The sequence below is a fragment of the Pithys albifrons genome, chromosome 8 (genome assembly GCF_047495875.1).
Source record: "Pithys albifrons albifrons isolate INPA30051 chromosome 8, PitAlb_v1, whole genome shotgun sequence".
NCBI classification, from domain to species: domain Eukaryota; kingdom Metazoa; phylum Chordata; class Aves; order Passeriformes; family Thamnophilidae; genus Pithys; species Pithys albifrons.
In genome coordinates, this window is record NC_092465.1 from 25,867,265 (window position 1) to 25,894,236 (window position 26,972).

A 26,972-nucleotide genomic window follows, 5' to 3' on the forward strand; every position below is an offset into this window, starting at 1 on the left:
TGTAAATCATTATAATTTTATGATCTGCTTAAAACGTAAATCTTACATTTCCTAAATATGTGTGCAGTCTTTACATTTATTGTAGTCAATAATTCAATATGTAATACAAATACAGTTGGGCAAATTCAGTTTTGATGAGTGGGGAAAGAGGGAGGGATAATTGTTTAATTTTTGTTTTTCTCGTTTGTATCTATACACCAAATGCAGGTCCTTGGAAACAAAACTGTTCCCTGTAATCAGCCTGATACAAATGTTTGTAGCATATTAAGGCCCCTCATTTAGGTCAAGTTTATAAATTGTATGCATTATGCAAGACAGACTCTTATGAATTGCCTCATTTGATCAATAGATAATTAATGCAGAGTTATATTTAACCATTTATATGTATGTAAAAGAATTTTTCATTAAATGAGCAAGTGGGAAATACAGTGCTAATAATCCACATGTACTGACAAGTACTATAAAGAAAAGAGGATTTTCCCTTTTTTTCTTATGATAAACAAAAGTTAATATTTTCCTTGTGTTTCACCTTCTGTGAAATTTTATCTTTTTTCAGTTGTGTCTTGTGTTTAAGACCTAGAGAAGATTTATTTGCCACTGCTGAAGATTCAGAGTATTATATTTTATTACATTTAGCTTTAATAAACAACACACTCAACTTTTTAATATTCAGTGTATAATCTCAGATTTTCTCTGTGACAATATATCTTAAAAATTAAAAACATGCTTAAGGAAATTATTTATAAATTACCTGTATAAACCCCCCACTGACCCAAGCAACATTTTGTTCCATTTTCTGTGCCACCCTTGAGGCTGCATAATGATCTGGGCAGCAGTGGCAGTTCTGTGCACTTGTCCTTTTCCATAAGCAGTCGGATGCATTCAGTGATTTGGGGACGAAAGCTGTTCTAGAGATGAAGCACCAATTTTACATCTAAAGTTTTGTTTGGGGATCTACTGCAGAGTAACTATGGGTGTGACTTCAATTCCCCTTCTCATAACAGAGCCCAAAAATGCCTTTTTTTTTTTTTTTGGTTAATAGTCTTGCTGTGGTGAACTGACCTGACCTTGGTCTTTGGGCCTCTTGGCGTTACTCCACGGTAAATACTCAGTGAAACTCCCAGAGCAGCTCTGAAAGGCCAAAATCCTGGAAATTATTTTTGTGACTTAGAGATGGAGATTGAAATGCAAGAATTACTTAGAGTTTTTTTGTTTGGATATATTGTGTTAGGGGTTTTTTTTGTGCTCGGAACAGAGAAGTGCCTCTGCAGAAACCAAACCACAAGCTGAGCTTCTTACACCTAATTCTGTTGGGTTTAAGTAGCACAGCTCTTGTGTGTGTCATCTCTAGGTCTTGAACTTTACAAATCAGGGTCAGTACTGCTTTTACATGCAAACAGTGGAAGGAGTTTGTTTTCAAGAATCTTTTGGTCTGGATTCCTCATGCTCTTAAGGCTCTGAAAATAGACCTTCAAGAACTGTTTAAGTAAATGTATGGAGGAAATAAGTGGAATTTCCTGAGTTTTAGGGACTCACTGTTGAGTGAGTGTTACAAGAGAAGCCCATTGCCTGTTGTCCCATTGCCTGTGTCTAGGAAGGTGGAGGATTAGAGGTCATGCAGGAGGAGAGAATTGCTTGTCTGAAAAGCAGCTTGAAAATTCCTGCTCTCTCAGTGCCTCTCTGTCTTAAACCCTCTCCATGGTTTATGTTGTGAAACTCTCCAGGTGAGTTTTATTTATTGCCATAGCTAGATGAGCAGAGAGGTGATATTGCTTAAACATGCCTTGTCAAATGAAAAGCTCATTTGTGCAGCGCTTTTAATTCATGGGGATATAGAGAAAGCCCTTTTTTTCTGAAGGTAGTAGAGCTTGCTGAATATCCAGTTGTAACAATTACTGTGACAACTTGAAAATGAATTCATGTTAAGAAAAAGGCATGGCAAGAGAATCTTTTGTGACATAGAAAAAAGTGTTCAGCATTTTTGTTGTTGCACTTGTCTAATGTTTCTGTTATGACAACGATGAGCTCAGAATTGTCAGAACAAGAACATTGAAACTGGGTGAATAAGTGAAGTTTGAGACTGTCATTCTGTGTCATAATTGCAGTGAACGTAAACACGGCCATGGGGATTCCTCATACTCTGTAATGCAGCACAAAACTGCTGTGAGAGGAGTCTTGCTTTCCTTCACAAGTTTGCAGTGTCACTTTCAGGTTTTGCCCTGTAGCCCTTCATTTCTGCAGCTTGGATGCCACACCCTGGCATTCGCTAAGCGAGTAGCTCCTAAGTTGCAATGCAGTGCTTATGTATGGAGGGGGTGTGTGTGTAGCTGCAGGTGCGTGGGTGGGTGGGTGTATGTGTGTGTGTGTACCTGCAGATGTGTGTGTAGCTGCAGGGCTGTGTGTGTGTGGGGTTGTGTGTGTAGCTGCAGGTGCGCTGTGGCCACTTGGGGTGTGCTGCCCTCGCCACTGCACGGAACTCCTGCAGCCTTAGTGAGGTGTTTTGTGCCTGAGAGGTCTTGACATGGTGAGAGTTACCAGAATGCCAAAAGTGTCTTGTGTTGCTGGTGTGGGGAACATGGCCTAGGTGGGGAACACCATGTTAATTCTTAGCTGTAGGATTACTGTTACTCTTCCTGAAATATTCGTCACCTAATTCAGATTGTAAAGCAGGCAGTGTTTTCCCTGTTTGAGATAGCTGGAGTCTGTATATGGCTTTTCTTTGAAAATTGTTTGTAAAAATTGACTTTCAAGAGTCTTGCATCTGAAAGAGGAGTTTTGTTAGGCGAGGATAATGATGGATTAATTTACTTCATGAAAGTTCTGAGCTTAAGTTTTACTGGGCTACTCAGGGCTATTGTAGGGGGAAAATAGCAGTACATTTTTATCTTCTGTCAGCATGTCTGTGACAAATGGTCACAGACCATCTATCCAATATGAATTCTTATCCTTCTAAAAATACTGGAAATACTTATTAAAAAATTTATAAATATGGGAGGTGGGGGAAAAGGTGTTTCCTTGCTTTTAAAGAAATGTATCCTGGTTGATACGGGACAGTCTAAGGGATATTTATGAAGGTCTTGGGCAGAACAGCACCAGTAGGTGCAGGATTCAGTATCTGAACAAATCCAGAAGGGCCTGGTGAAAATCTGGTTTGCATTAGACAAAAAGACAAGTGAAAAAATACGTGTATGTTTTGGTGAAATAATATTAAAATAGCCCCGCAGGTGCTTCTGTGGTTGAAAACGTTTTTAGTGAAAGCTGAGGCCTGGAACATCATTGGTACTTGTGCAGAGATGGGCAGCTGTTAATTCTGGGTATTGCAGGTGCCCTGTGGTGCTTTCAGAGCCCTTGGCTGATTCACTCATCTGTCCTTTCCTGCAGCACCGTTTCAGCTTTTGTGGTAACCCACTTTTTTAGGACAGACTTTGTGGAACTTCTTGTGCTATTCTCTCTGCTGCTTATTTGTCATTTTAGAGTTGCTGCCAAGTTCACAGAGCTCTGTCTTCTGTTGGATTCCAAATAACCTGATTGATTCTTCGAAGGTGTGGTGGTAGAACTGAGTCCTTGGCTGCCGCCTCTACAAGGTCCTGCACAGGGATTGTCCCCTCTATGTTGGCTGGCGTATTGCTGAAGTTGTGTTTTTCAAAGAGTCTTAGCATGTAATTTTGTGTGGTTTTTTGCACAAGTTAGAGTTAAGTGTTGTCTTCAGCTGACATTTAAATGTTAGAACAAAAGAAATTCAACTTTTTAGAAATAGGAACTCCTGTTTGGTGTTGCAGTCATTCTCACAGGGCTAGTCATGTTCATTTAAGTTGATTAAACTCCTGTGCTTTTGATTCAAAGAAGGTATTTGGTACATAATCTGCTTGCTTTGTGTGAAAGAGTGAAAACAACCATGTAGAATTTACAGAGCTGCTGCTGGGGGATCCACTTCCATTATTTTGGCTATTAGGCAATGCCAGTGCTTTGTTTCACGACAGCAGTTGGAGACATTCACTGAATGAAATTCTGGTGGTGTTCTGAAGGAATTTTCAGAAAAATAACAGTCTCTTCAAGCTCATCCTGATTGCTCTTCTGAACAGTGGGCCTTTGTAGTTAAGCAAGAAGACCCTTGCACTGGTGGTTTGTGTTTCAAGTTCTGGCTTTTTTTTTGTTTACCAGACAGAAAACTCTTCATATTGTTAAAGAGAAATTCTGAATGGATCAGTGACCTGCAACTCAAGTGCAGCATTTTCCAGTCTGGGAACGTAAAAATTACTGTATTTGGAGAAAAACTTTGCCCAAGTTGGATTTGATTATCAGGCATATTGTTTTTCATACTTCAGCATGATACTTATTAATTCTTAAAATAGTAAGTTGGTGATTTGCAGAAAGAAGTAGAGTTTTAATTGCGTGGAGGTGATTGTGTTGCAGCTGTAGTGCAGTTAATATGGGAAATCAAATGCACATCCTTTTATACACTTAAAATGGCCTTATGTTGCTCTATAAAGTGAAGTTTCCACTTGCATGGAACAGTCTCTTTCTGGGTACACAGCACTTGGTGTGAATGTAGGTCACATTTAGGAAAATGTGTGTGTACAATACAGATCTTGAGGGAAGTAATTACAGAAAACTGGATGCTGTGCTGTTGAGTTACATGCTGCAGGTTGAATATAGCAACTTGGCTTGCTGTTCTTGAGCTACATAACAATTGACATAAGGTTTCCTTCTAATTTTGAAGAAAATGGACCAAAACTGCTTGTTAAACTGGGAAAAAGAATAACTACTAGTTACAGTGCCTGCAGAAAAGGTTTGTTTCTTTAGCTTATTTTCTGAGATTCTTAAATGGTAGTGGCAAAGTTTGAGTCTAGTTAAAATGAAAAGCCTCATGCAATCTTACAGCTAGTTTTTTATGTGTTGGCAACTCAATTACAAACATGAAGGGTTCTGAAAAATCCTTATTTCTAGCAGTCTACCCTTGGGAATTAGGACATGATTTTTATGTTTCTGAAACGTTCTCTAGTTGCTCAAGGAGTGCAGAACAGAGATCTAGGGTTGACTCACAGTCTCTGCATGAGGCCAGAATCCCATTCTCACTTTGCCAATACTGTGTTTTGTCCACTGCTATGGTAACAGGAGCAAAAGGTTGTGAAAACATTCTTTGCCAGAAAAATGAGCAGATGCTGCTCTCAGGGCATTTGGGGAATACATCTGTGAGTAAGAAGACCCTGGTTTTGATTTTCAGATTTCAAAGTGAACTTCTTCTAGCTGTCTTGCACTTTTTTGTTGTTCATTATAGTTTGTTTAGTTAGTGTTCATCCTGGGTTCAGTAACGGTTGGGTATCATTGCGTGTTACCACCACCCTCAGTGGGTGGGCTGTAGAACAGGGGTCAGCTTTCAACAGGATGAACACAGATACCAAGAACAGATGGACCTGCTGCCTGCTCTGCCCTCCTTCTGGCAAGCTTTCCCACTGAGGGCAAGGAAAAAGACCTGCGAGTTGTGTGGACTGTTGTGATTTTTCAGAGAAGTCAGACAAGAGTATGTCAGTGGCTGGTCATGTAACAGGGTGCTTTGTAGGTGATAGGACTGGCACCTGTGATGGTGTAGCATTTGAGGGGCCGGAGGCTTCGGCCTTTAGATGGTTCTACAATAGGCAAGGAAAGCTGTCCTGTTGCTTAACAGCAAAAAAGAGAGAGATTGGGCAACCTTTCATGGAGAAAGGCAGGGAGAGCACTTTCAGTGTTTTAGTTCCATGCCATGGAGCTGATCAATGGCCACTGCAGCTCTGCCAGGCCCTGCTAATTTGAGCATGAATCTCTGGGGTTTGGGGATGCTGCTGGTGGTTCTTTTGCCTCCTAGAAGAGTATCGTATATTGCAGCTGTTGTGTGAAGGTTTCTTATTTTGATCTCTACTTTTTCATATGAAGTAAAGTATCTTTTTGTTTTGTTCTGTCAGATTGTGGGCATGTGTCTGAAGGCAGTTTATTCCATTCAGTACGTCTGAATTGGCAGCAGCTTTAAAAAGTAAGAATAATTTCCAATTTACGGTTAACTGGTTACTGTAAAGGAATTTCTGTAATCCAAGTGTCCTTATTTCCTAGAAAAGGAAGAGTGATTATGCGGGTTCCTGCCCGCAGTTAGTTTAAGCCCCCTTCTCTATCTATTGTCTTTGAAATGCATATTTCTGTTACCTGATAGCTATACCTCTTTATTTCTCTTAAAGCCTTTTTTAAGCCATAGTTATAAAAGGTAGTTAATTTAAAGTAAAGTAACATCAAGTATGATAGAATTTGGGGGCTTGCTCGTGCAAGGAGGTAGAGATAGTGAGTGGCAATTGAAAGACTTGTGTGAGTTGGCTTGGCAATATGAGAATTCTGAGGATAAGAGGACAAGTTATCCTGAGGATAACAGGTGAGCAGACAGGACAGGTTTTCCAGCAGCTTGTGTTCCTTGGCCTGCCTGACTCCTTTCCACAGTGCCTGGGGAAATGGGACTGAGCAGCACAACTCAGTGTTGCTGTGGAACTGGTGTGTGTGGCACCCCCACATGTGCCTGCCTTGCTTTGGGGGGCTCTTGGCTAAGAGGGGGTGCACACTCTGGCAGTTACAGGTGTCCTGCCGTCTCAACAACAGTTACAGACAGGGATGCCAGAGGATATGGCTGAGTCCTACTTAGCTCTTCTTGCTGTGAGCTTGTGATGTCTGGCAGTGGAATCTGCTTCTACTGCCACCGATCACTCTGCCTGTGATTCCAAATGGAAACAATTAGTTGACCTCAGTCATTGCTATGTAATGAATTTAATTGGGAATTTATAGTGGAAGGAAGAAACTGGCAAAGTTGGGAAATACCTCAGATGTTCCATAAACCCCTGTGACTGGATAATATCTGGGGAGCTGGAATAGACGTCCTTTCTTAGAAATGGTAGAGATAAAAATCTGTTACTCTGTTATTGCTAAGGAGAAAACAACTTGTGCGAGTAGCAATTTTTTTGCACAGCAGATGTAATTACTATATGATTGTTGTTTGTTCTTGCTTCTGAAAGCCACTTGGCATCTGAAAAGTAATTTCTGCAAATGCTACAACTTGTTTTATTTTTGTCAAGTAGCTGTAAAGTTAAATTTTACGTGAATTGAGTTAATCAATGATTTTCACTTGTACATTCCGTGAAATCTGCACACTGAAGCATCCTTGGTGAGTGAAGAATTGTAGAACAGCAGATACATGAGAGAGTAGAGTTAAACCTGTGAATCTTCCCTGTTTCTGAGGTTCTTCTTGCAGTGCATTTGTATTGGCCTAGCCTCTTATGGCCACAAATATGTTGATTTTGTACTGGTATTAAAGCCAAAATTGGACTTGTGTTTGGAACTCTAATGATGTTGTTGCAGGAACTAGAAAATGATTTGCTTCTCTCAGCTGTGTTGTTGCAGAAGAGCAGCCAGAGCAAGGTGAAACCTGCATTGTTTAACAGAATCAGAAGAGTCTTAAATGCACGAGGGGAATAGGAAGCAGCAGAGAGAGGAACCTGCTTGAGCAAGAGCAGCTCTGATGCTGCACAGCAGTGATGAATAACTATTGATATAACTACAGTAGCTACATTTTAGATGGAAATGCATTTGGATGCTCAGATGCTGTTCCTGTGATACGTCTTGTGACGTATCATCTTAAACTGTGTTACTGATGTTTTGAACAAACTTTTTATAACTTTGTCTAGTGGGTTTGTGTGAATGCAGAGCAGACCTTACTACTTTTGCATAAACAGAACTTTGCCTCTACTTTCAAGGAACAGAAATGTGCCAGTTTTGGTGGGAACAGGGAATTTGTGTGTGACAACTGCTCAGCTGTGCTTGTAAACGTATGGAGATAAATTCTGAGCTTGATCCTGTTGATGGTTAAGGAAACAGGTGACAGATTTGCTGCAGTGATGCAGGCAGCATGCAAACAGTGATGCAGGTGATTAGATGTCAGGGAAGCTGTGCCAGTCCTCACTGTCATTTGTTATGCTTTTCTCTTGGGTGCAGGAGACTGATATTCTTGTCATAGATTTCATACTGGTGAGTTAGTTTGTCCCTCACTGGCAGCCTGAATGCAGTATGTATTTTCAAAAGTTGCTTTTCCACTTAGGAGGTTAGTTCCATGTATATTTATTTGAAAGGCAGCTTTCCCAGCTGTTAATCAAACCTACATTTAAGATCCAGCACAGAACTGAAAACAGAAAATAAATCTACTGCAGTGAAACCAAAAGGCTACAACTTAATGCAAAGAACAGACTGCAGTGGGTTATTGACACTGAGTTTTAGATGTCTTAAAAATTAGGAAGTCACACTTAAAATCAAGAAATTCCAGTGCCATTTAGTGCATCATTACAGTTTTTTAATAATTTGGAAAAACAGAATAACCTGATGTCAGAAGCTTTACTGAAGTATGAATATTAAGAGTGTGTTCCTTAGTTGGTATGCTTGCTGTTAGTATGCAGATAAATTAAACTAAATTATATTTTTAATTTAATTTAATATGGGAATAACATTATTTATATTTATATCAGTGTAATAAGATGAATGCAATTAACTTTGCATTTGAAAATTACGTTTTTAAATATCACATTTATTACTTGCTCTTTGAATGTTGTTGAATTATAAAATCTAGTGAATATTTTTGATGTATTCTTACCTCTAAAGCCAGTATCTTCTGTAATGGTTGTTTTTGGCAGCGTTCCTTATACAGCTTTGCTGGTTGCTGAGTGATCTGTGGTTAAAGGTGATGTGTGATACATAGAACTCACAGTGCTGTGCAAATAGTCCTCATTCCATTTCTTTTCAGTTGTGTTCAGGAGAGTTTACTTCAGTAACTTCACATTTAAAGATGTTTAAGGTTTCCTTGCGTTTTGTGTGAACAGCAAGTTAATTGCTTTGGGTACAATTGTGGAGAAAGTACTTTTCAGTTCGGCAGGTGTGGGGTGGTTCAGATGCCTGCCTGCCTGGATGGTCCACCCACACCTGAGGTTTCACTGAGTGCTGATTCTTGTGTATTGTCACTTCTGATAGTGGGTCGAGATTTCACCTGCTGTGCCCCATTCTCCAGACGGGACAGAGTTTTCAATGCCTCCCTGTCATCCGATCCTGTCAGATCTCGGAAGCTGAGCAGGGTCAGCCCCGGATTAGTACTTGAATGGGAGACCTCCTGGGAAATGCCGGGTGCTGTAGGTTCTAGTCCTGAGGAACTTCACTGGCACTGTCCAAGCTCACTCAGCCGTGGCAGATGAACCTCAGGACTTAAACAGTGGGGCCAGTTCTGCGCACGCTGTGCCTCACCTAAAATCCACTGTGCAGGCTGGAAGGGCACACCCACGTGGGGACAGCCCTTCCCAAATCTTCGTTCGCGAAGCCGAGCCACACATACACACACACACACACACTTTAATCATAGTTAGCTGTTCAGACAAGGTTGTGCTAAAAATATTGTGGAGCAAAAATAATCTGTCTTCAAAGTGTAGAACTACCATTTCTGCTAAGGTGTATGCCAAATTACCAGGCCCATTGGTCTTGTTGCTTCCTCAGTTCCTGGTCTCAGTGTGTGTTGCTGCTCGTGTTTGTGCAGAATCACAGAAAGCTGTCAGAGAACTTACCATGGGTTTGTGGCAGGGGACGTTTGAAGAAGTATTTTCCATTTGTGTCCGAAATGTTGTTTGCTTATGCTGCTTAACATTTGATTAATTCATAATGTTCAGGGTGTAAAGCACATATAAATGGCCAATGACTACCAACAATCCTTAAATTTAAAATAAACGTGGATACATTTGAGTAGAGTGATGAAGGGATCAAGTGAACCTTCCCTCTTGCTAAAATAATGACAACAGCAATAATTATGTGAATAACCAGTTACGTAGGAAGGAATGTTTACTTGTGGAAATGAAGTGTAGAGATCATCCTGTTACAATTGTCAGAGAACACAAAAAATAACCTGTTGGGAAGTTTCTTTCAGAAGATGGGTTTGTGAGCAATCCAACCTGCACTGACTCCATGAGACTGGAACAGATATGTCAGCGAGCAAGGACTTACACCTGCTGTTGTTCTTTAGGCGAGGGTCCCTCCCTGGGAGCTTCCAACAACTCACTAGAAGTTTTCTCATGAGAACACTTCTCACTGAACTCCAGAGATGTACCTGAAAACATTGGGGATGAGATAATATAAACATTGTACTTGTGAGTTATGGTTTTTAACCAATTAAAGGTTCTGGCCTGCTGGTATGAGACTCTGGCCAATAAGATGTAGCTTTAACCCTATATAAACTATGTGCTGTGTGTAATAAAATGTCTTCACTGTAAACCTCATAGGCTTGTTGGATGAAGTCCTTTCTCTCCGCAGAGAATTGTTTACTTTAATAACCTACTTGCAACTCCAAGTACTTTGCAGCTTTGGTTATGCTGCAGGACAGGTAGGCTGTGTTTCCCAGTGTTCAGTGTACTAATAGAATAAATGGATCATTTGCTCATCTGAAAGGGAAATTTTATGTTTTTCTCGTGCTATAGAATAGGTGCCTTAAAGCTCTAGGACACTTACTTTTTCTCAGGAACTCTGGGAGAGCTCGTTTTCTTCTGTTCTAACATGTCAGTGATTGCTTCTGCTTTTTCATGCTTGTTTCACCTGCGTGTAACGGACCAGCTACTTATGAATTGGATGGTACGTGTTTGTCATGCTGGGAATGAGCAGTTCTGGTAGTGAAAGAGGAGGAAGGGATATTCTTCAACAAGTAAGTATTTAATGAGCAAGTTCATTAAAACAGAAAACGATTGGGTTTTTTTCACTGACAGTTATGTAACTTTTTGGCATGATTTTGACATAATTATTGGACTAATGATGCTCAGTTTTATTCTCAATCATTTTTTGTAGTTCACGAGAGGACCTCAGAAAGCACTTGGATGGGCTGAAAAAATGCCATCTGTGCAGTTGAATAAAAGTGTGTAAAATATTTAATTATGTATGAGGCTTCCAGTAACTTCAAAGAATTCAGCAACAATTAAAATGAAAAGGATGATATAAGAGCTCAGTCTGCTTTTCACAGGAAAACTGGAGTGTGCTTTGTCAGTATCACAGTTGGGCACATTTTGTACTGAATAATGCAGCCTGTTGAACTCTGTGGTGTGCAGCTTTTGTTCTTGGGACTTCTTGAAGCTGATGCAACCTCAGCAGAAACCTTGGGGGTTTTGCTGGCTGGTCCTCAGACAAAAGCCAGCTTGGGTTTGTGTTAAAAGTAATCAAACCCCCCAACTGTTACACTGATTAAATGAAACTGATCTTCTGTCTCATTTTTAAAATTTAATTACTGCTTTTTCATCACATGTATTAACTGTGAGTTTTGTTTCACTAAACTGTACTGCTTTGAACAATATCCAGAGATGCTCTGTATGTTGGGGAGGTGATTGGTATATTCTGGACATACCTTTTTGTGTAGTTGATGTGGTGTTACTGTTTTTAAACACAGCTTCCACTTTGGTACCTGGGTATTGCTGCATAAATGTGTGTGCCAGAGAGTTGATTTGAATATGAATTGAGATTTTTTTCCATTCAGAACTCCTTTTTCTAACAAATGTGAATGATAGTAGCCTCAGGAATGAAAAGCTCTATTTATCCCCCCTTCACCATTAAGTTATTGATCTTGGAAGCATTTTTTGTTGTTGTCATATTGATATTGAAGGCAACAACTTGTGTTAGTCTTCGTAATAAGAAACAATTTCTTTCTCAACTCATAGGTCCAGACTTTTTGGTTCATCGAAAAGAATTTGTTGTGTAAGTTTTGTTAGCTTGACTGAAAACTGAACTTCCAAGTTGATGACTAGTGGTTAAATAACAGTTCTTTTTTTTTTTAGAACTAGAGCAGGAAAGAAACGTAGTTACAGTAACAAACCAAACACCAGCAACTTCTAGTGCTTCCTCTCATGCACTAATTTCAGACCTATCTTTATTATTTCTTTCCAATTCATAAGAAACATATTTTTCTTTTTTAACATATTGCTGTCTTTGAAGTTTTTCCTTTTCTGCTAATTTGGTAGCGCTGGTAGCACTTGTTATTTCATCTAGTTTGGTTGATGTTCTGTAAATCTTAATGTAGGACTCATGTTCCCTCTTGTCATTTGTTTCCTGGATGAATTTCTCCATTTATTAGTAGCCGTTTTTCTGTATAAAAGTATGCAAGTCTTTAGTAGTGGTATAACAGACTTTATCATTGTGATTTGGCTGATCTCTCTTTGAGGTGGCAGAATGGCTTAAACTCTTGGTTTCTTTCTAGCCCTGCTTTTTATGCTCCATATACATGTAAGACTTCCTTTTGCTGATCATACGACCAAATTATTTTGGCCTTTTGGATACCTTACTGCATGTTTTATTCTCTCATCTGTGCCACACTCTCTGTTCAGTATTTGTTTTCTTCTTTGTAATTTGGGGGGTTTTTTGCTTGTATAAATACAAAAGATTGCTGCTCTAGGCAGGAGAATAAACATTGAGACATTTAATTCCTAAAATGAAAGGAAGTCAGCAGTCCAGGTCATTTCTTACTGAAATCTAGTGGTGTAATTTGCCGTGTAAACAGAACTTCCAGAGTGGGAAGAAAGAGTGTTGCCTAGGCTCTGCATCCTGACATGAAAAGTAGTGCAGGTTGAATCTTTTCTAATGCTAGCAGTTTGATTTATGCAATCTAATAAAAAATGAGAGATATTTTCAGGTGAACATTTGTGATCATTGCTGAGCTACTTTAGACTTGGTGACTGTTGTTGGACTGTCATGTGGAAGTAGCAACTGTTGGTAATTCTCCAGTGTCTGAAAGCAAGCACAGAGTGTTGCCCTGTGGGTGTAACACACGCCTTTTCTGACTGAATGTGGAGTATCTGCATTTGTAGCTGACTCGAATGACTTTGATTTTCTCCTGTTACCTTAAAGCCCCAGCTTTGTATGGAGTAGTCACTCTAGTCTGGGCTGTAGCTCTCTGACTGGATCTATCCCGTGAAATATTTCCATCTAATTAATAGTTTGTTTTGGTTTCTGGTGGAGGCAAACCACCTGTTTCAGTCCTGGATGCTTCCACAAATAGAAAACACTCTCCATGGGACATCTGGGAGGGCAGTGGCTGCTGCTGTGTCTGGGTGTGTGGGGTGCCATTCCTGCTGCAGCAGAGGCAGTGAGTCCAAGTGTAGCTGACACATCCTCACTCTGTATGTGGCTGGCAGGGGCATCAGGTGAGCTCTCTGTGCTGGGTTAAAATGGTGCTGAGTTCCTGCTGAGAGAGGAGAAAAGGCTGCTGCCCTGTGACTCCCACAATGACCTGTGCATTGTGTGGAGAAAAGTGATCAACAGAATAAATGCTGATAAATTCCATATCCTGGGCACAGAAGGTGTGATCCAGACATTTCTTTCTAAGGCTGTGAAGGTGTTCCAGCTGTGATAGTCAGGTATGTTAATACTGAGAAGTCAAAGCTTCAAGTTTGAGAAGTGTAAATGAAACAGCATTTTTAACACAGTTATGGAAGAATATTGAGGGGAGCATAATGAGGCACTGTGTGCAGTGCTGGTGAGAAAAACCCTATAGGTAGTGGAAGGTTGGCAGAACTGCAGTGATGTCTGCTTTGCAGCACATGTGACTTTTCTAACAAGCCAAACTACTCTGGTTAGTTCTCCCTCTACTCTTGATTGTATCTTCCTTGTGTTTCTGTGTTGGAGATGGCGAGTACATGAACATGCAGGAATGGAGGAGGGCAAGGGATCGCCGGACCGAATTTGACGTGTGGAAGGTCCAGGAGGACCCTTCCTGACCCAGACCATGTCCCTATACCAAGGACTTTGCCTGTTACTGCCTCTCTCTTGTTCTAGCAGTTTCCCCCGGCAGGCAGGAGCTGTCACAACAGGTGCAGCTACTATTGGTCAGCTCCTTCCAAGGGGCGGTCCCGATCCTGCTGTCCCCAGTTCACACCCCTTCAGTTCCTTCACCCAGTAGTATGTAGTGGATTTGCATGCTCCGCCCTAACTCCGCCTCCTCTCCAGAACATTCCCTACCCAAGGTTATATAAATCCCTTGTTCTGTTAATAAAGTGGATCAGCTCAGACCAGCCCTGGCCTTCTAGGTGTTTGTTTCTCCCTCGAGGTGGGCAAACCTTACCTGGGGCCTGGGAACCTGCGAACGACAGCTCAGCAGACGGTCTGCGAACCCTGGTCACTGGTCTGGTCCCTTCCCAGACACCAAGACTGCGACATTTCTGTGTCTTTGCAGTCGTTTGGGTGAGGGGAAGCTTATAATTTGGTTTATGGATCAGGTAATTTTCCTTTGGGACTTGCCTCCTGGTCTAATTCACTGCAGCAAAGAGCATGCAGTTGGTCTTGAGGACCTCTACTTGGACAGGTACTGCTGCTTAAAGTGGCACCTGAGCCTCCTTAATATCATGATTAATTGCTCAAACCAAAATTCAGTAAGATGATTTGCTCTTCCTTTGTGGCATCTACTTAGTTTTACTAGGGCAAGTGTTTGCAATTTTGTGTGGCAGAGAAGATAATGGAATTGACTGGAGTTTAAAATAACCATTTGTTTCTGAAGTTATTTATAAACTGGATTAGGCACTCAATCCACCATGCAGTCCTACACTTACAGGGGTATCACAATGGATATGTTGGGCTTAGGAATGACATGCTGCTGTGTTGGCAGTGTGGCAGAAGACTTGTCAACAATAGCTTTGATTTCTTAAATTTATTATCCATTAAAAAAGTACAGATCAAACTGATCTAACTGTTGAAAACATTGTTTCCTAAGCGTGGTGTGTGAATAGATATAGGGAGCCCATTTTTTTCACAGGCATACATAGTTTTATGTGTGCAAGTGCTAAAGATGCTTAAAAAGTAAAATGGAGGGATACTCAGTGGTCTGTTTCATGGCATTTAATTTACTTCAGGACACTGAAAACACTTGTTACCAGTGCTTGGTCATCCTGCTGTAGAGTGTCAAGGTCTCTGGTTAATATCCTGAATTACTCACAGTAGCAACTCTCTTTTTGTTACAGTGAACATGCAGAGCGTGTTTCTCTGGTTTTCAGTATTCCACACAGAAACAGTATTCCATAGGTTGCTGAAACTACCTTAGGGAGTCTTCCCAGTCTGATTAGGGCCAGTTACTATTTTTATCTTTCATTAGAGAATTTTGGTACCTCTGGAAATTGTGATACCTTTTTGTCTGCCTTGCAGTCCCGTACGAAGCATATTGGCTGGTGTTTTGATGCTGGGAAGATCAGAGTATCAGATCTTAGACTGCTGAGAGTTATGTTTGAATTTTGTTTACTGATCACTTGAAACGTTATCTTATTTGCAGAAATGCCCTTATTGTCATAGTTGGGTACTCAGTGTCTGTGAGCACGGCAGCAGTTGTAAGGAATACAATTTGGTGTTTATGGGGAGTGTAAATGGGGAACTTCTTACATAGGAGCAGATGATGAGATACCATCTCTAGAAATCTACTTTTCAAATTAAAAGATAGATTTGGCACTAAACACAACTTATCATGTCAAGTGAAATTTTAACTGACATTTATTGTTACATCTCCCCAGAGGAACATTAGATTTTTCTGTAAATATTCCAGACTTTTCTCCAGTTGCTGTGAGTCATTCAGGTTTTCATCTCTTGAACAGTTTTTAGGGCAAACATGGTTGTTTTAAAATGCTGTCATTAATAAATTTTTGTTTTTGTGAAATGGCTTGACAGTAGTAGGTTCCAGTATGAAAATTCAACACGTTCTTCTTTTTTAAGTATGCAGGAAGAAAGTTCAAACTTTGGATTTGCTGTGCCAAACGTGAGTGGATTTTGAGTCAGAGAATTCTGGGCTCTATAAAAAGGCATGGAGAGCAAATCACAGTTATTATCAGCCAAATGCACAAACTAGACCTCTCAATGCAATGGGGTTTTGTGCCAATAACAGTTAGAAATGAGTTTATAGGACTGCTTCATGAAATCTTTAATGTATTTGAACAGTGAGAAGCCAGTTCCTTGTTGGTTTCAAATGGAGGTGACAGAATTTAGCTGTTAGATTATATCAATGGAAGGACTAGCTCTGAACATGTCTTCATATTTGTGCTTCTTTAAGCAGAAAAGCCTTATCAGAAGCTCATAATATCTGAAATTATAGACACTTTACCTTTTGTTCTCAAACATTTTGGCTATTAATGAAAAAATAGAGTCTATGCTGACTTCCACTCAGCTGTTCTGCATATATAGTGTGCTAATGCAAACCAGCAGTTTCTGCTTCTATAAATAGGTTGTCAGCAGCTGCAGAGCAAAGCTGAGGAGCTTCTGGTCACTTTTTGCCACTGAGAAATGAGTGGCTGTGAAGCGTGTGGGGTAGGTGTGCCTGCACAGTGGGGTGTGCAGGCTGAGCTGAGGTTGTGAGCAGGGAGAGGGGGAGAACAGGTGTGTTTATAAGCCATCAGTTTCAAAGTGAAGAGCTCTCTCTTCCTTCATTTGGGAGCTCTTTTGTATAGGAGATGTACTATTCAGCTGGCTAAAAGTCATGAGTTCCTAAAGGGGATTTGGAGATAGGATGGGATCTATCCACCTTCTTTATACCTGAATATAATGCAGCTTTTACAAGTGTGCTTTGTTGGAGAATATCATCCTCCTGTGCCCTGAGAAAGCTGTCTCCTGAAATGTTCAGTTACTCCTTCTGTTGGTCGTGTGTTTTCTGCTGCATGGGAAAGAAGGAGCCAGGCAAGAATGCTTCCCTTCCACAGCATTCCTGTCCTCCTGCCCATCCTGGGAGCTCTTGTGTGCACAAACAGAAGCTGCTGCTGTCCCCCTTCCTGGCGGATTTGAAACTGGTGCCAGTGTAGCTCCTCACAGGCCAACCAAGTTTGCGTTGTTGTTTGTGGACACAGGAGATTGCCAGGAAAGAAAAAGTATTGAATATCTTTCGTGTGAGCATTCAGTTGAAGTCCTGTGCCTGTTTTCACGTGTGAGATTTTTTTTTCCTTGAAAGTTACCAATCTTCTTAGCAGAGTCTTATTACAAACAGCTTGGACGGTCAGAACTGTTTTCCTGGAATACAGAGACAGTTGTTTTCAGTGTTTCCCAAAGTATGTATAATACAATGGATGGTGGATTTGGCTTATGCTCAAAGATAGGGAATAACTTCATATTCTCTCTTTAATAACAGCACATTTCTTGCATCTTGATGCTCAGCCTACATGGATAATATATAAAGCAAAGGGAGTATTGAAATACACTGTTGTAATGGCAGATGGGAGTAGAGAACATTTGTCAACTGTTGCTTTAGAAACAGCACCATCAGCCTGTGAGGTGGCTAAAGATCACCTAAAAGTGAAATCCAGTGTATACCAAAGCCTTGGAAATGGAAGTTTTTTAGCCATCTTAGTTGTATGTTCTACCAGTGCTTTAATCTGTATTCTTTGTCCTGGCTTAGATCTTAGTGATATTAACTATTACTCAGGAAGAAACACAGCACTGTAACAATTAGATTCTTAGCTTATTATTTGTAATGTTGTTTGAAATATATGTATGTTTTTAAACTTCTAATGGCTATCTTGTGGATTGGTAGCCTAAATACTTTTAGGTGCTTTACTGCCAGAAGAATGGCTCATACTAGCAAAAAGTACTGGCAATGTGAAAAAGCACAAAGCATGTTTAAAAGGAAAACACAGGCTTGTTCTTTTTAAAAATGATTCCTCTCAGTTTATTCAGCTACTATCTTAAGGAATAATTATAGTTCATTCACTGTGAATGACCATTTGTGACAAGAATGAGGTCTAAATAATTGGGAGACAGGAAGATTATGGTATTTGGCAGATCCTTGCAGGCTGTTAGGACTTCTAATTGAAGTACCAAGTTTAGAAAAACTAAACAATTCTAAATAGTATAAAGTGTAGGAGAAATAAAGAATAACTGTCTCAGAGTGCTTTTCAAGTTAATTGCTAAAATACAAAATAAAAAGTTGAACTTCATTTCAAGAGAAAATAAATGTATTTAAAGAAAAAAAGAGCTTAATTCTTTTCATAAAGTAAAGAAACACTTAAATATGAAGTTAATATATTTTGTGGAATGAATGGAAAGGAGGAAAACCGTAACTTTTATTTAGAATTAGTTTGACTTGTGTAATCCTTTTGTCAATAACAACAGGTAAAAGGAGTTCATGCCAAGAATCTTTGTGCAAGAGACTTTATAGTAAATAAACCTTTTCTTTCTGTTTTTAGTCAGCAGATAAGCAGCGAGCCCTGGAAGAAACCAAAGCCTACACAACGCAGTCATTGGCAAGCGTGGCCTATCTGATCAACACCTTGGCCAACAATGTGCTGCAAATGCTGGACATCCAAGCATCCCAACTCCGGCGCATGGAGTCTTCAATCAACCATATTTCACAAGTGAGGCTTTTTTCCTTAGTTCTTTTTCTCTTTGCCCTTGGTATTACATGGCAAGTAAAACTCTGAACTGGCATTTTGTGAATGAGAAAAATAGGAAGGATAAAAAGGAAGGATGCATTTCACTCACTCATTCATTCTGGGTTTGGGGCTCATTATGTGGTTTAATAAGAGTGTTAGTATGAGCATATTCCATGGGGTAACAGCTTAGAAGTGTTCTGAGCCAGTTTATTGTTTGGTAAGGGGGCCATTCTGCATAAGTGAAAAGCACAGAAAAATTGGTAATGGTGAAATCAGATTATTATATTAAGAAATATGAAATGGATGGTGGAAAACAGTTCTTGCTTTTCCTGTTTCTGTAATACTGGCATCTAATGACAAGAGCATAGATGACTAAAATAGTTTGCTCCTGGATTTTCTTAGTAAAATGTACTTTGCAGTGGCATGAAGAGAGACAAAATTAATGTTACAATTTATGTATGGCTACAGAACTCCTGCCATTGTTTGCAGTTTTTCTGAGCAGCGATAAACTAAACTACTGTGACCAGGAACCCACGTTCCATTGCCACACTGGGGAGAGAACTTTGGCTGCCAGAATGGCCTAAGAATGAAAGATAAAGAAAGTGGAGGTTTACCAGCCAATGCCTGTTTAAAAGACAAATTAAGAGCAATGATACAGCACTTTCTGTTTTTCTGTTTACTGAATATTTTGTGTCTTAGTTGACCAATACATTTTTGGCTGCTAGGATTTCTTGATCTCCGTGTGACAGTATAAATTAAAATAAAAAATATTGTGGTATTTAGAAAAAATGTCTAAAGTAGGAGGCTGTGCAAGGTAGGAACCAAGTAGCTCAAGTTGATCCATTAACTTGGTGGTGCTGAAAGGGTTGCTAAGCTACTACAGGTTTGAACTAGCAAAAGAAGTGAATAATGTTATGCTGGTTTAAAGGGCTGAATTGGCTCTGATTGGGTCAGATTCCAGAGCAGGTACAGGAAGGGCTGGGGAGGATTTCCCCTTGTGTGGTGTCTTGGTTTGAGATAAGCAACTGCCAACCCCCCCAAGCACAGAGAGAGAAGCCTCCCTCCTAACACCAGGGAAAGGGAGGAAAAGAGAGGGGAAAGAAAAAAAAAACACTTCAAACTGCATTTATACTAAATCTACATATATTTTTCACAGGAAGAAAGAGACAATTAGAAGAGAGTACAAATATACACTCACACAAGTCTGCAACAACAAGTTCCCCACCTGAACTTCTTAACGAACACACAAATTCTACTGTCCTAACTACACATTACTTAAGAAGAAGCTTATTCCCCAGGGAGACAAACCCAAGCAGAAAGGAGAGACCCAGAACAACACATTTTACTTTCCTGAGGTACCCTGTGAGCCAGTGGTGGGCCTGGTCCTCTCTATCCCCCCTGGGACAGCATCGTGTGTCCTCCCAAGAGGAGGGCTGAGAAGCGACTGCCTTAACCACTCCCACACTGGTTCCTACTTCCCTGGAGATGATGTCATAATGTGGTATGGAATACAAAATTACTGGCTAGAAGAGGTCAGCTGTTAGCTCAGCCCAGCTCAAGTCAGCTGACAGCTTCGGCCTAGTCCAAACTCCAGAGCCCAAATCTAGGCCCACCTAGGTGAACCCATAACATGTGGGTAGTACACTATGGGATTGCCTCAGTTGTCTCAAACTGCATCAAAAATAAGGTGCAAAATTTGATCTCTTCTCTTCTTGTTATTCCATGGACAGTAAATTCACTTTTTTCCCCCAGAAAATGTCAGGACACTCTGTATATGTCTGTGTGCTGTGTATCTGTGTGTGTGCATGTTTGTGCTTCTTCACAGGCAAGTGGCAGCTCACAAGCATTTCAGCTGTTTGAGAGTCTGATGCAAAAGACAGCATATGTATAAAAATATTCTGAGTTCACTGGATTTTGCATTTTATAAATGTGGAAAATTCATTTTGTCACACAGCTTCTCTAAAGTAGGTTTTGTGGAAAGAGCCATAGCATTTTAATTTTTTTCCTCCTGAGAAGCTGAGATTTTTGCACATTGAAACGACACATTAGAGTGTCTGTGACATGTATGCAAAATGGCTGGGTGTTTAAAATGGAGCACTAAATTAGCCCTACCCAACACCTAATGAAGATGTATCTGCCAAATTTCATAGGTTGTACTTGAACAACCAAAAAAGAGCTGTGGTGTTTGGTTTTTTGTTTGTTTGGGGTTTTTTTTAAATATAGCTGTAAAATTGAAAATTTCGTGAATGTTGTTGTTGTTTTATGTTTTTTGAGCCTGCATCATCCTGAATGCTCCTCAAATCTTCATGGAAGAAATTATATCAGAGGGGCAGAGAGTATTTGAGTTCTGGGTATTACATGCATGAAGTGTGTTGGTCCAAGGAAGTTAATTAAGTTGAATTAATGTGTTCAGAAGTGGCTTCATCCCATGATGCCAGTGTTGTAGATGATTCTGTATCTGTCATAATTTCAATGTTTATTTTTCTTTTAAAAATTAATTTATACTTAACAGTACCCATAAATAAATCATTTTTTTCAAGAAATTTCATTACACTTCTCCTAAAATTAGCCTCACCTGCAGACCTCACCTTGGTCTTTGTTCATGTTGGGCATGAAGTTTAGTGGACTTTTCCTAATACCACTTAAAATGCCTTGTTGCCAAATTAGGATTTCAGTCAGTCTGACTTGAAATGATGTCAGTAACACAGAACAGAAAAGTTTGGTAATTACCATCTGCCCACAGTGTGTTAGTGTTAGTGCTGTGGTCAGTATGTCATTAAGTTTAGAAAACGTGTGTGCAAATTATGGTATCTGGATGTGTAACCTTGCTTTTGCTTCTGATCTGGAATTCTCATATTCTCCAAAGAAGGGAGCAAAATCATTTGGCACTTAGTAAAAAAAGTGCTTGTTTTTTTTTTCAAGAGTAGCTCAAACCGGAAGAGTCATCATTAGCTTGATGAGATAAAATATTCTGGTTCTCTGTTCATTGATACAACGCCAGTTTGTATCACTTTCTGTGTTTCCTTTAAATGCCAACATAATCAGAGAGCTGAAACGGAAGCTGATAATCATTTGTGAGTTTTCAGTTTATATATAGATCCTGAATAAGGAAATTGTTACTATTGAAACTATTTTTATGCACGCGATGAAATCCTAGTGGCTCAAAAATTAGAATACGCAGAATCACAGAATATACAAAGTTGGAAAGGACCTGTTAGAATCATTGATTCCAACTTTTGGCCCTGCACAGAACCATCCCCAGGACTCACATCCTGTGCCTGAGAGTATCATCCAAATGCTTCTTGAACTGTCAGGGTTAGTGCTGTGACCACTGCCCTGGGGAGCCTGTTCAGTGCCCAACCACCCTCTGGGGAAAGCACCTTTTTCTGATATCCAACCCAAACCTCCCCTGACACAACTTCAGGCCACCCCCTCGGGTCCTGTCACTGGTCATCACAGAGCAGAGATCAGTGCCTGCCCCTGCTCTTCCCCTTATGAGGGAGTTGTAACTGCAATGAGGTCTCCCCTCAGTCTCCTCTCCTCCAGGCTAAGCAGACCAAGTGCCCTCAGCCGCTCCTCACACGCTTCCCATCAAGGCCCTTCACCATCTTTGTGGCCCTCCTTTGGACACTCTCTAATAGTTTAGCATCTTTGTTATATTGTGGTGCCCCAAACTGCACACAATATTCCAGGTGAGGCTGCCCCAGTGCAGAGCAGGGCAGGACAATCCCCTCCCTCGCCCGGCTGGCGATGCTGTGCCTGATGCCCCCCAGGACACGGTGGTCCCTCCTGGCTGCCAGGGCACTGCTGACTCCTGTTCAGCTGGCCATCGACCAGGACTCCCAGATCCCTTTCCGTAGCACTGTTTTCCAACATCTCATTGCCCAGCCTGTCTGCACATCCAGGGTTGTCCCATCCCAGGTGCAGAATTTGCACTTCCCCCTATTGAACTCCATATGGCTGGTGATTGCCCACCCTCTAACTTGTTGAGGTCTCTCTGCTGGGCCTCCCTAATTGCTTTGATTTGGTCTGAAAGCTGATGAATCTATTCTTGTTTGCCGCCTTGAACCTTGTTCAGAACAAGCTAATATGCAGTGTTTCGCATTTGACTAAGAATTTAAATCCTAAATACAGATAATATGTATAAATATTTATACTTGTTTAAAGAATTATATTACAGCTTTTAAGTTAGCAGACAACGTGAAATGTTGCTAACGTCTAATTCTTTAAATTAATCTGGCAGATTTTCAGTTTTTAATATTTGTATGATGAGAAATACTTTCAGGTTATTTATAGAATCTCTTTACTTAGCAAGGTAATTTTGAAAAGTCTGCTAATTATATAAACAAGCATGTTGACACAAAGATGAGTGGTAGTGATGAGTTAGCTCTAATGGCACTGCATGGTGGAGAAATCTGCTGCATCCTCTGTACAGAATCTGACTCCCGTGGTACTGGCCATGAGAACAGGCATTAGACAGGACTGCAGGCTGGGGCTTTTCTGGGGTCAGTGTGTGTTGCTGAGCTGGGCTGGAGCAGCACAGGAGCTGCTTGGTCACTGTAGAGAAGGTCACTTGGACTTTGCAATGGTAAGTCAGTAAAGGCTTGTAACCTTTTTCACTTGTCTTTTTCTTGCAAGGTACAAAGAATAGTAAAACTCTTTCTAAAACAGTAGTGCAAGGCTAATTTTGTATGGCCAGACTTTGCAAACGCAGATTTGGGCAGGGCTCTCCCCACCTGCCCTTCCAGCCTGCACAGTGGATGTTTTAGGTGAGGCACAGTGTGTGCTGAACTGGCCCCACTGTTTAAGTCCTGAGGTCCATTTGCCACGGCCGAGCGAGCTTGGACAGTGACAGGGAAGTCCTCGGGACTGTCACAGCACCCGGTACTAACTGGGGCTGACCCTGCTGAGCATCTGAGATGGGATGGGATGGGATGGGATGGAAGGGAGGCTTGAACTGCCAGGGGACGGTGCCACTGAGACTCGAACTCAGGTCCTTGGGATTCAGAGTCCAGAGTGCTCTCCTTTACACCATGGGATTGCCCCTATAAGGCTAATTTTACATAGTATATATTACCTGTTTATGGAGCTTTTGAGCATTTTTGTAGCATTATGATCTCTTTCTTTGTGTATAAATTACATAAAACTTGAGTTCACGCAATTAATGTCACATTAATAACATCAAAATTAGGCAGTTACTGGTTTTAAAGTAATAATGCAGTTTTCAAGGTAATTTGCAATTAGTTTGAATTGCATCAAGTAATTAAAAAAAAAAAGTCCAGCAACACTATATTATAAGCAATGTTTTCTTCTAAGATTAATTTTTTTAAACTGAATTTTAAAAGCCCAGACTAAGAGACCGACAATAAATTGATAAAATTTAAATCAGAATGTATTAAAAAGAGAAAGAAATGAAAGCTTCTGGAGAGTTTTGTTTCTGAATTTTCACTGCAGTTCAAGCTTTCAAAGTGCTGTTGTGGTTTAACCCCAGCTGCTAGCTGAGCTGCTCACTCACTGACCCCTCCCAGGCTATGGATGGAAAATCAGAAGGGTAAAAGTGAGAAAACTTGAGATAAAAACAGTTTAATAATTGAAATATGATGATAGTGATAGTAAATTGTAGTGATAAGGAAAATAACAAAGGAAGAGATATAAACCCAAGAAGGAATGATGGGAATGAGAACAATTGCTCAGCACCACCTGAGCGATGCCCAGGCAGCCTCCCCCCAGCTCTGCTGCTGCTCGTGACACCCTGGGGCCAGCTGGGGCAGCTGTCCCACTGTGTCCCTTCCCAGCTTCTTGTGCACTCCCAGCCTACTCTGTGGTGGGGTGGGATGAGGAGCAGAAAAGGCCTTGACTCTGAGTAACCTCTGCTCAGCTGTAACTAGAACATCCCTGTGTTATCAACACTGTTTTGCTGCACAAATCCAAAACACAACCTCATGCTGTGAAGCAAATGAACTCTGTCCCAGCCAAAACCAGCACAAGTGCTAACTCAATACTTTAAGGAATTTCACTCTCCAGTAGAAGGGAATATTTCTCAAAACTCATGAGTTCAGTGCCTTTTAAATGAAGTTGTAAATAGTGTTAACTTTACCAGAAATCCCAGAAGTTATTTAGTGCTTTTTCTGTTTTAACAATTACAGTTCTTAACACTGTTTTTGTATGGAAACCTGGTGTTTCAAAATGACCAGAAAATTGCTAATAGAAAAAAAATACAGTGGTTCATATTTACTTTTCCCCTTAAGCTGACCCTTTTCCTATTGCAGGGATTTTGGAAAACATATGAAAAGATGACAGTAATAAGCCTAATCTCTAACAAGCTGTCATTTAAAAGCTTTTACCAAAGCTAATGGAGCCATGTGAAAAAGAAATTGAAAAGCGTAATAATGCTATCAGGATTTCAACATTTCTTGTTAGAAGGGCAGTGTATCCCATCTCCTTTTCCTAACGGACTTTCCAAGTCAGATGTTTTGTTAGTCCAGCTCTAATCCCAAAACTTCTCAGTAGAACTTTCTAAACTGCTGAAAAAACATTCTCCTGTCTCCCTTAAGGGATTTATGCTGGTACTGGAGGTAATAATTACCTATGTGCTGAAGATAAGTGTTTTCATTTTATGCAGTAGCAGGTTAATGTGTGTTACTTCTTCTACTAGTGGAATACTTCAGTGTTCCTTTCAGCTGTTTTAGAGGTGCATTAAGATCTCATGACTTAAGCAGTGTACTAAACAAGGAAATGAAATTTTTGAAAAACTGCCAGCAAAATGCTTTTCTATACAATTTTAGGTGTATGGACTAGAATTATATGCAGTTTTTATACTCTTAGTCATTGCGTGGCTATTCAAGTTAAAAGAGATGTTCTGAGTCATAATGCAGTAGAAATCCCGTTAGATGAACTTCAGGTTTTAATTAGGTTTTATGCTTTCCATTGTTACTGTAGTTGTGTCTTACTGATCACCATAGTCATTCAGGAAACTGGTTGTACTCGCAGTTCTCATTGAAAAAAACACACTTTTCATTCATGGAAACAAGTTTCCAGAGTGCCAAGATACCATCTCTACAATGACAAGTGTTAAATACCTGAACTCATATTGTACTATTAGATAATTGCATAAGAAAATACTAAGAGAACATATTTAAAATTGCAGAGTTCTAGCACTGCAACTTTAGAAATAGAAAATAAGAAATCATCTTGCCAATCCTGCACGAATTACGCTTTCTGATGTGTGGGTTGAAATGAAGGCTCTGGGTGTCGTATGCAAGGCATAAACTAATTTTGAATGACCAGATTCAGACCTGTAAGATTTTGATGTTCCAGTACATTTGAAGTGCAGCTGCTGCTACAGCTGAAGTTCTGTAATGTTGTATTCTGCACATATGAGAGTCAGTGTCATGTCTCTGCAGTTCTCTAGTGACACGTCTAGATCACAGACCAAGTCTGAAGAAGAGGTTGAATTCTTCAGTGGTATCAAACACGTTGCAATCGTATATCTTATCAAGAGAGTATGTGCTCTCTGACTCCTCAGCTGATGAGGTCAGAAGTCTGTAGATCATCTCTTTCAGAACATCTCCACTATGCTGCAAAAAAAGTCCTGGCACAGAGAAGGGATAAAATCCTGTGGTGGAAGATAAACTATTCCATCTTCCCTGGATGCAGAAGGGTGCGGGTGCACTGTTGGTACTCCGGCACGGAAAATGTTGATGTGCTCTGTTTGCTTTGGTGCTTGTACCGTCAGGAGTACCATGAGAGCTGTGAAGGTCTGATCTGCACTGTTGTGTTGGGGATGGTTGTATAGACCTGGTCATGTCAGGGGGCTTCAGGAAGGAATTTGGAAAATTGATTGGAGAGTGGTTTAGTTGTTAAGTAGTTGCAGAAATATCTGTGTTTCTGTGAATCTTGGATGAGCCAGGAATTTCTGCAGAGTTATATATTGGCCATGTCTGGGTGGGGGTTGTGAGAGTGTCCCAGATAGTTTAAATACTCCTATTAAATTTCAAATCATTGCCGAACAAACTGGAGCTTTCCAAATAGAGGTTTGCCAACATATTTTGACCTTGAATAATCTTTTTTTCAGTAGCTTTATTTTAAGAAACAGCCGTGCACCTTTAGTGAAAACCTTACAGTTCTAGGCAGGTGGGACTGGAGGTGTCAGAAATGTACCTGAAAAAGTTGCATTCAGTGCTTAATTTTAGCAAAGTCACAAAATCTGGAAAATATGTTGCTGGGAAATAGTAGGTAATCTTGATGATAGTAATATAAGCTTCCATATAATGCCCCTGGTATTTGTGGAAATTCTTCTCTGGAAATAATGTGAAGAAACAAATTCTTGGAAATAGTTTGGGGTTTTTTTGTTTATTTGTGGGGTTTTTAAATTTATTTTGTAATTTTAAAGGTTGTTAGGATTGCACAAGGTAACACAGGTTGCATTTTGCTTGTTTTGCTATCAGTGGCACAAACAAAAGGGTAAAACGGTGTAAGCAACCTCACTGTCCCAATCCCTGCCCACAGGAACATAAAATGGAAAAGAAGTGTGTCATGAAAATGAGTTCTCGTTTGTACGTGTTCCTCAGTTACTGC

General features: G+C 40.3%; 1 protein-coding gene across 18 annotated transcripts in view; it reads left to right on the forward strand.

Annotated features, from left to right (window-relative positions):
• The window catches only part of ABI2 (abl interactor 2), a 71,816-nt gene that overhangs the window by 11,367 nt on the left and 33,477 nt on the right, over positions 1-26,972 (forward strand). For all 18 annotated transcript variants that reach the window (XM_071562958.1, XM_071562962.1, XM_071562965.1 and 15 more), the window contains exon 2: positions 18,210-18,377. In XM_071562958.1, coding sequence (XP_071419059.1) covers positions 18,210-18,377 — 168 coding nt within the window. The remainder of the gene's footprint in view (positions 1-18,209; positions 18,378-26,972) is intronic.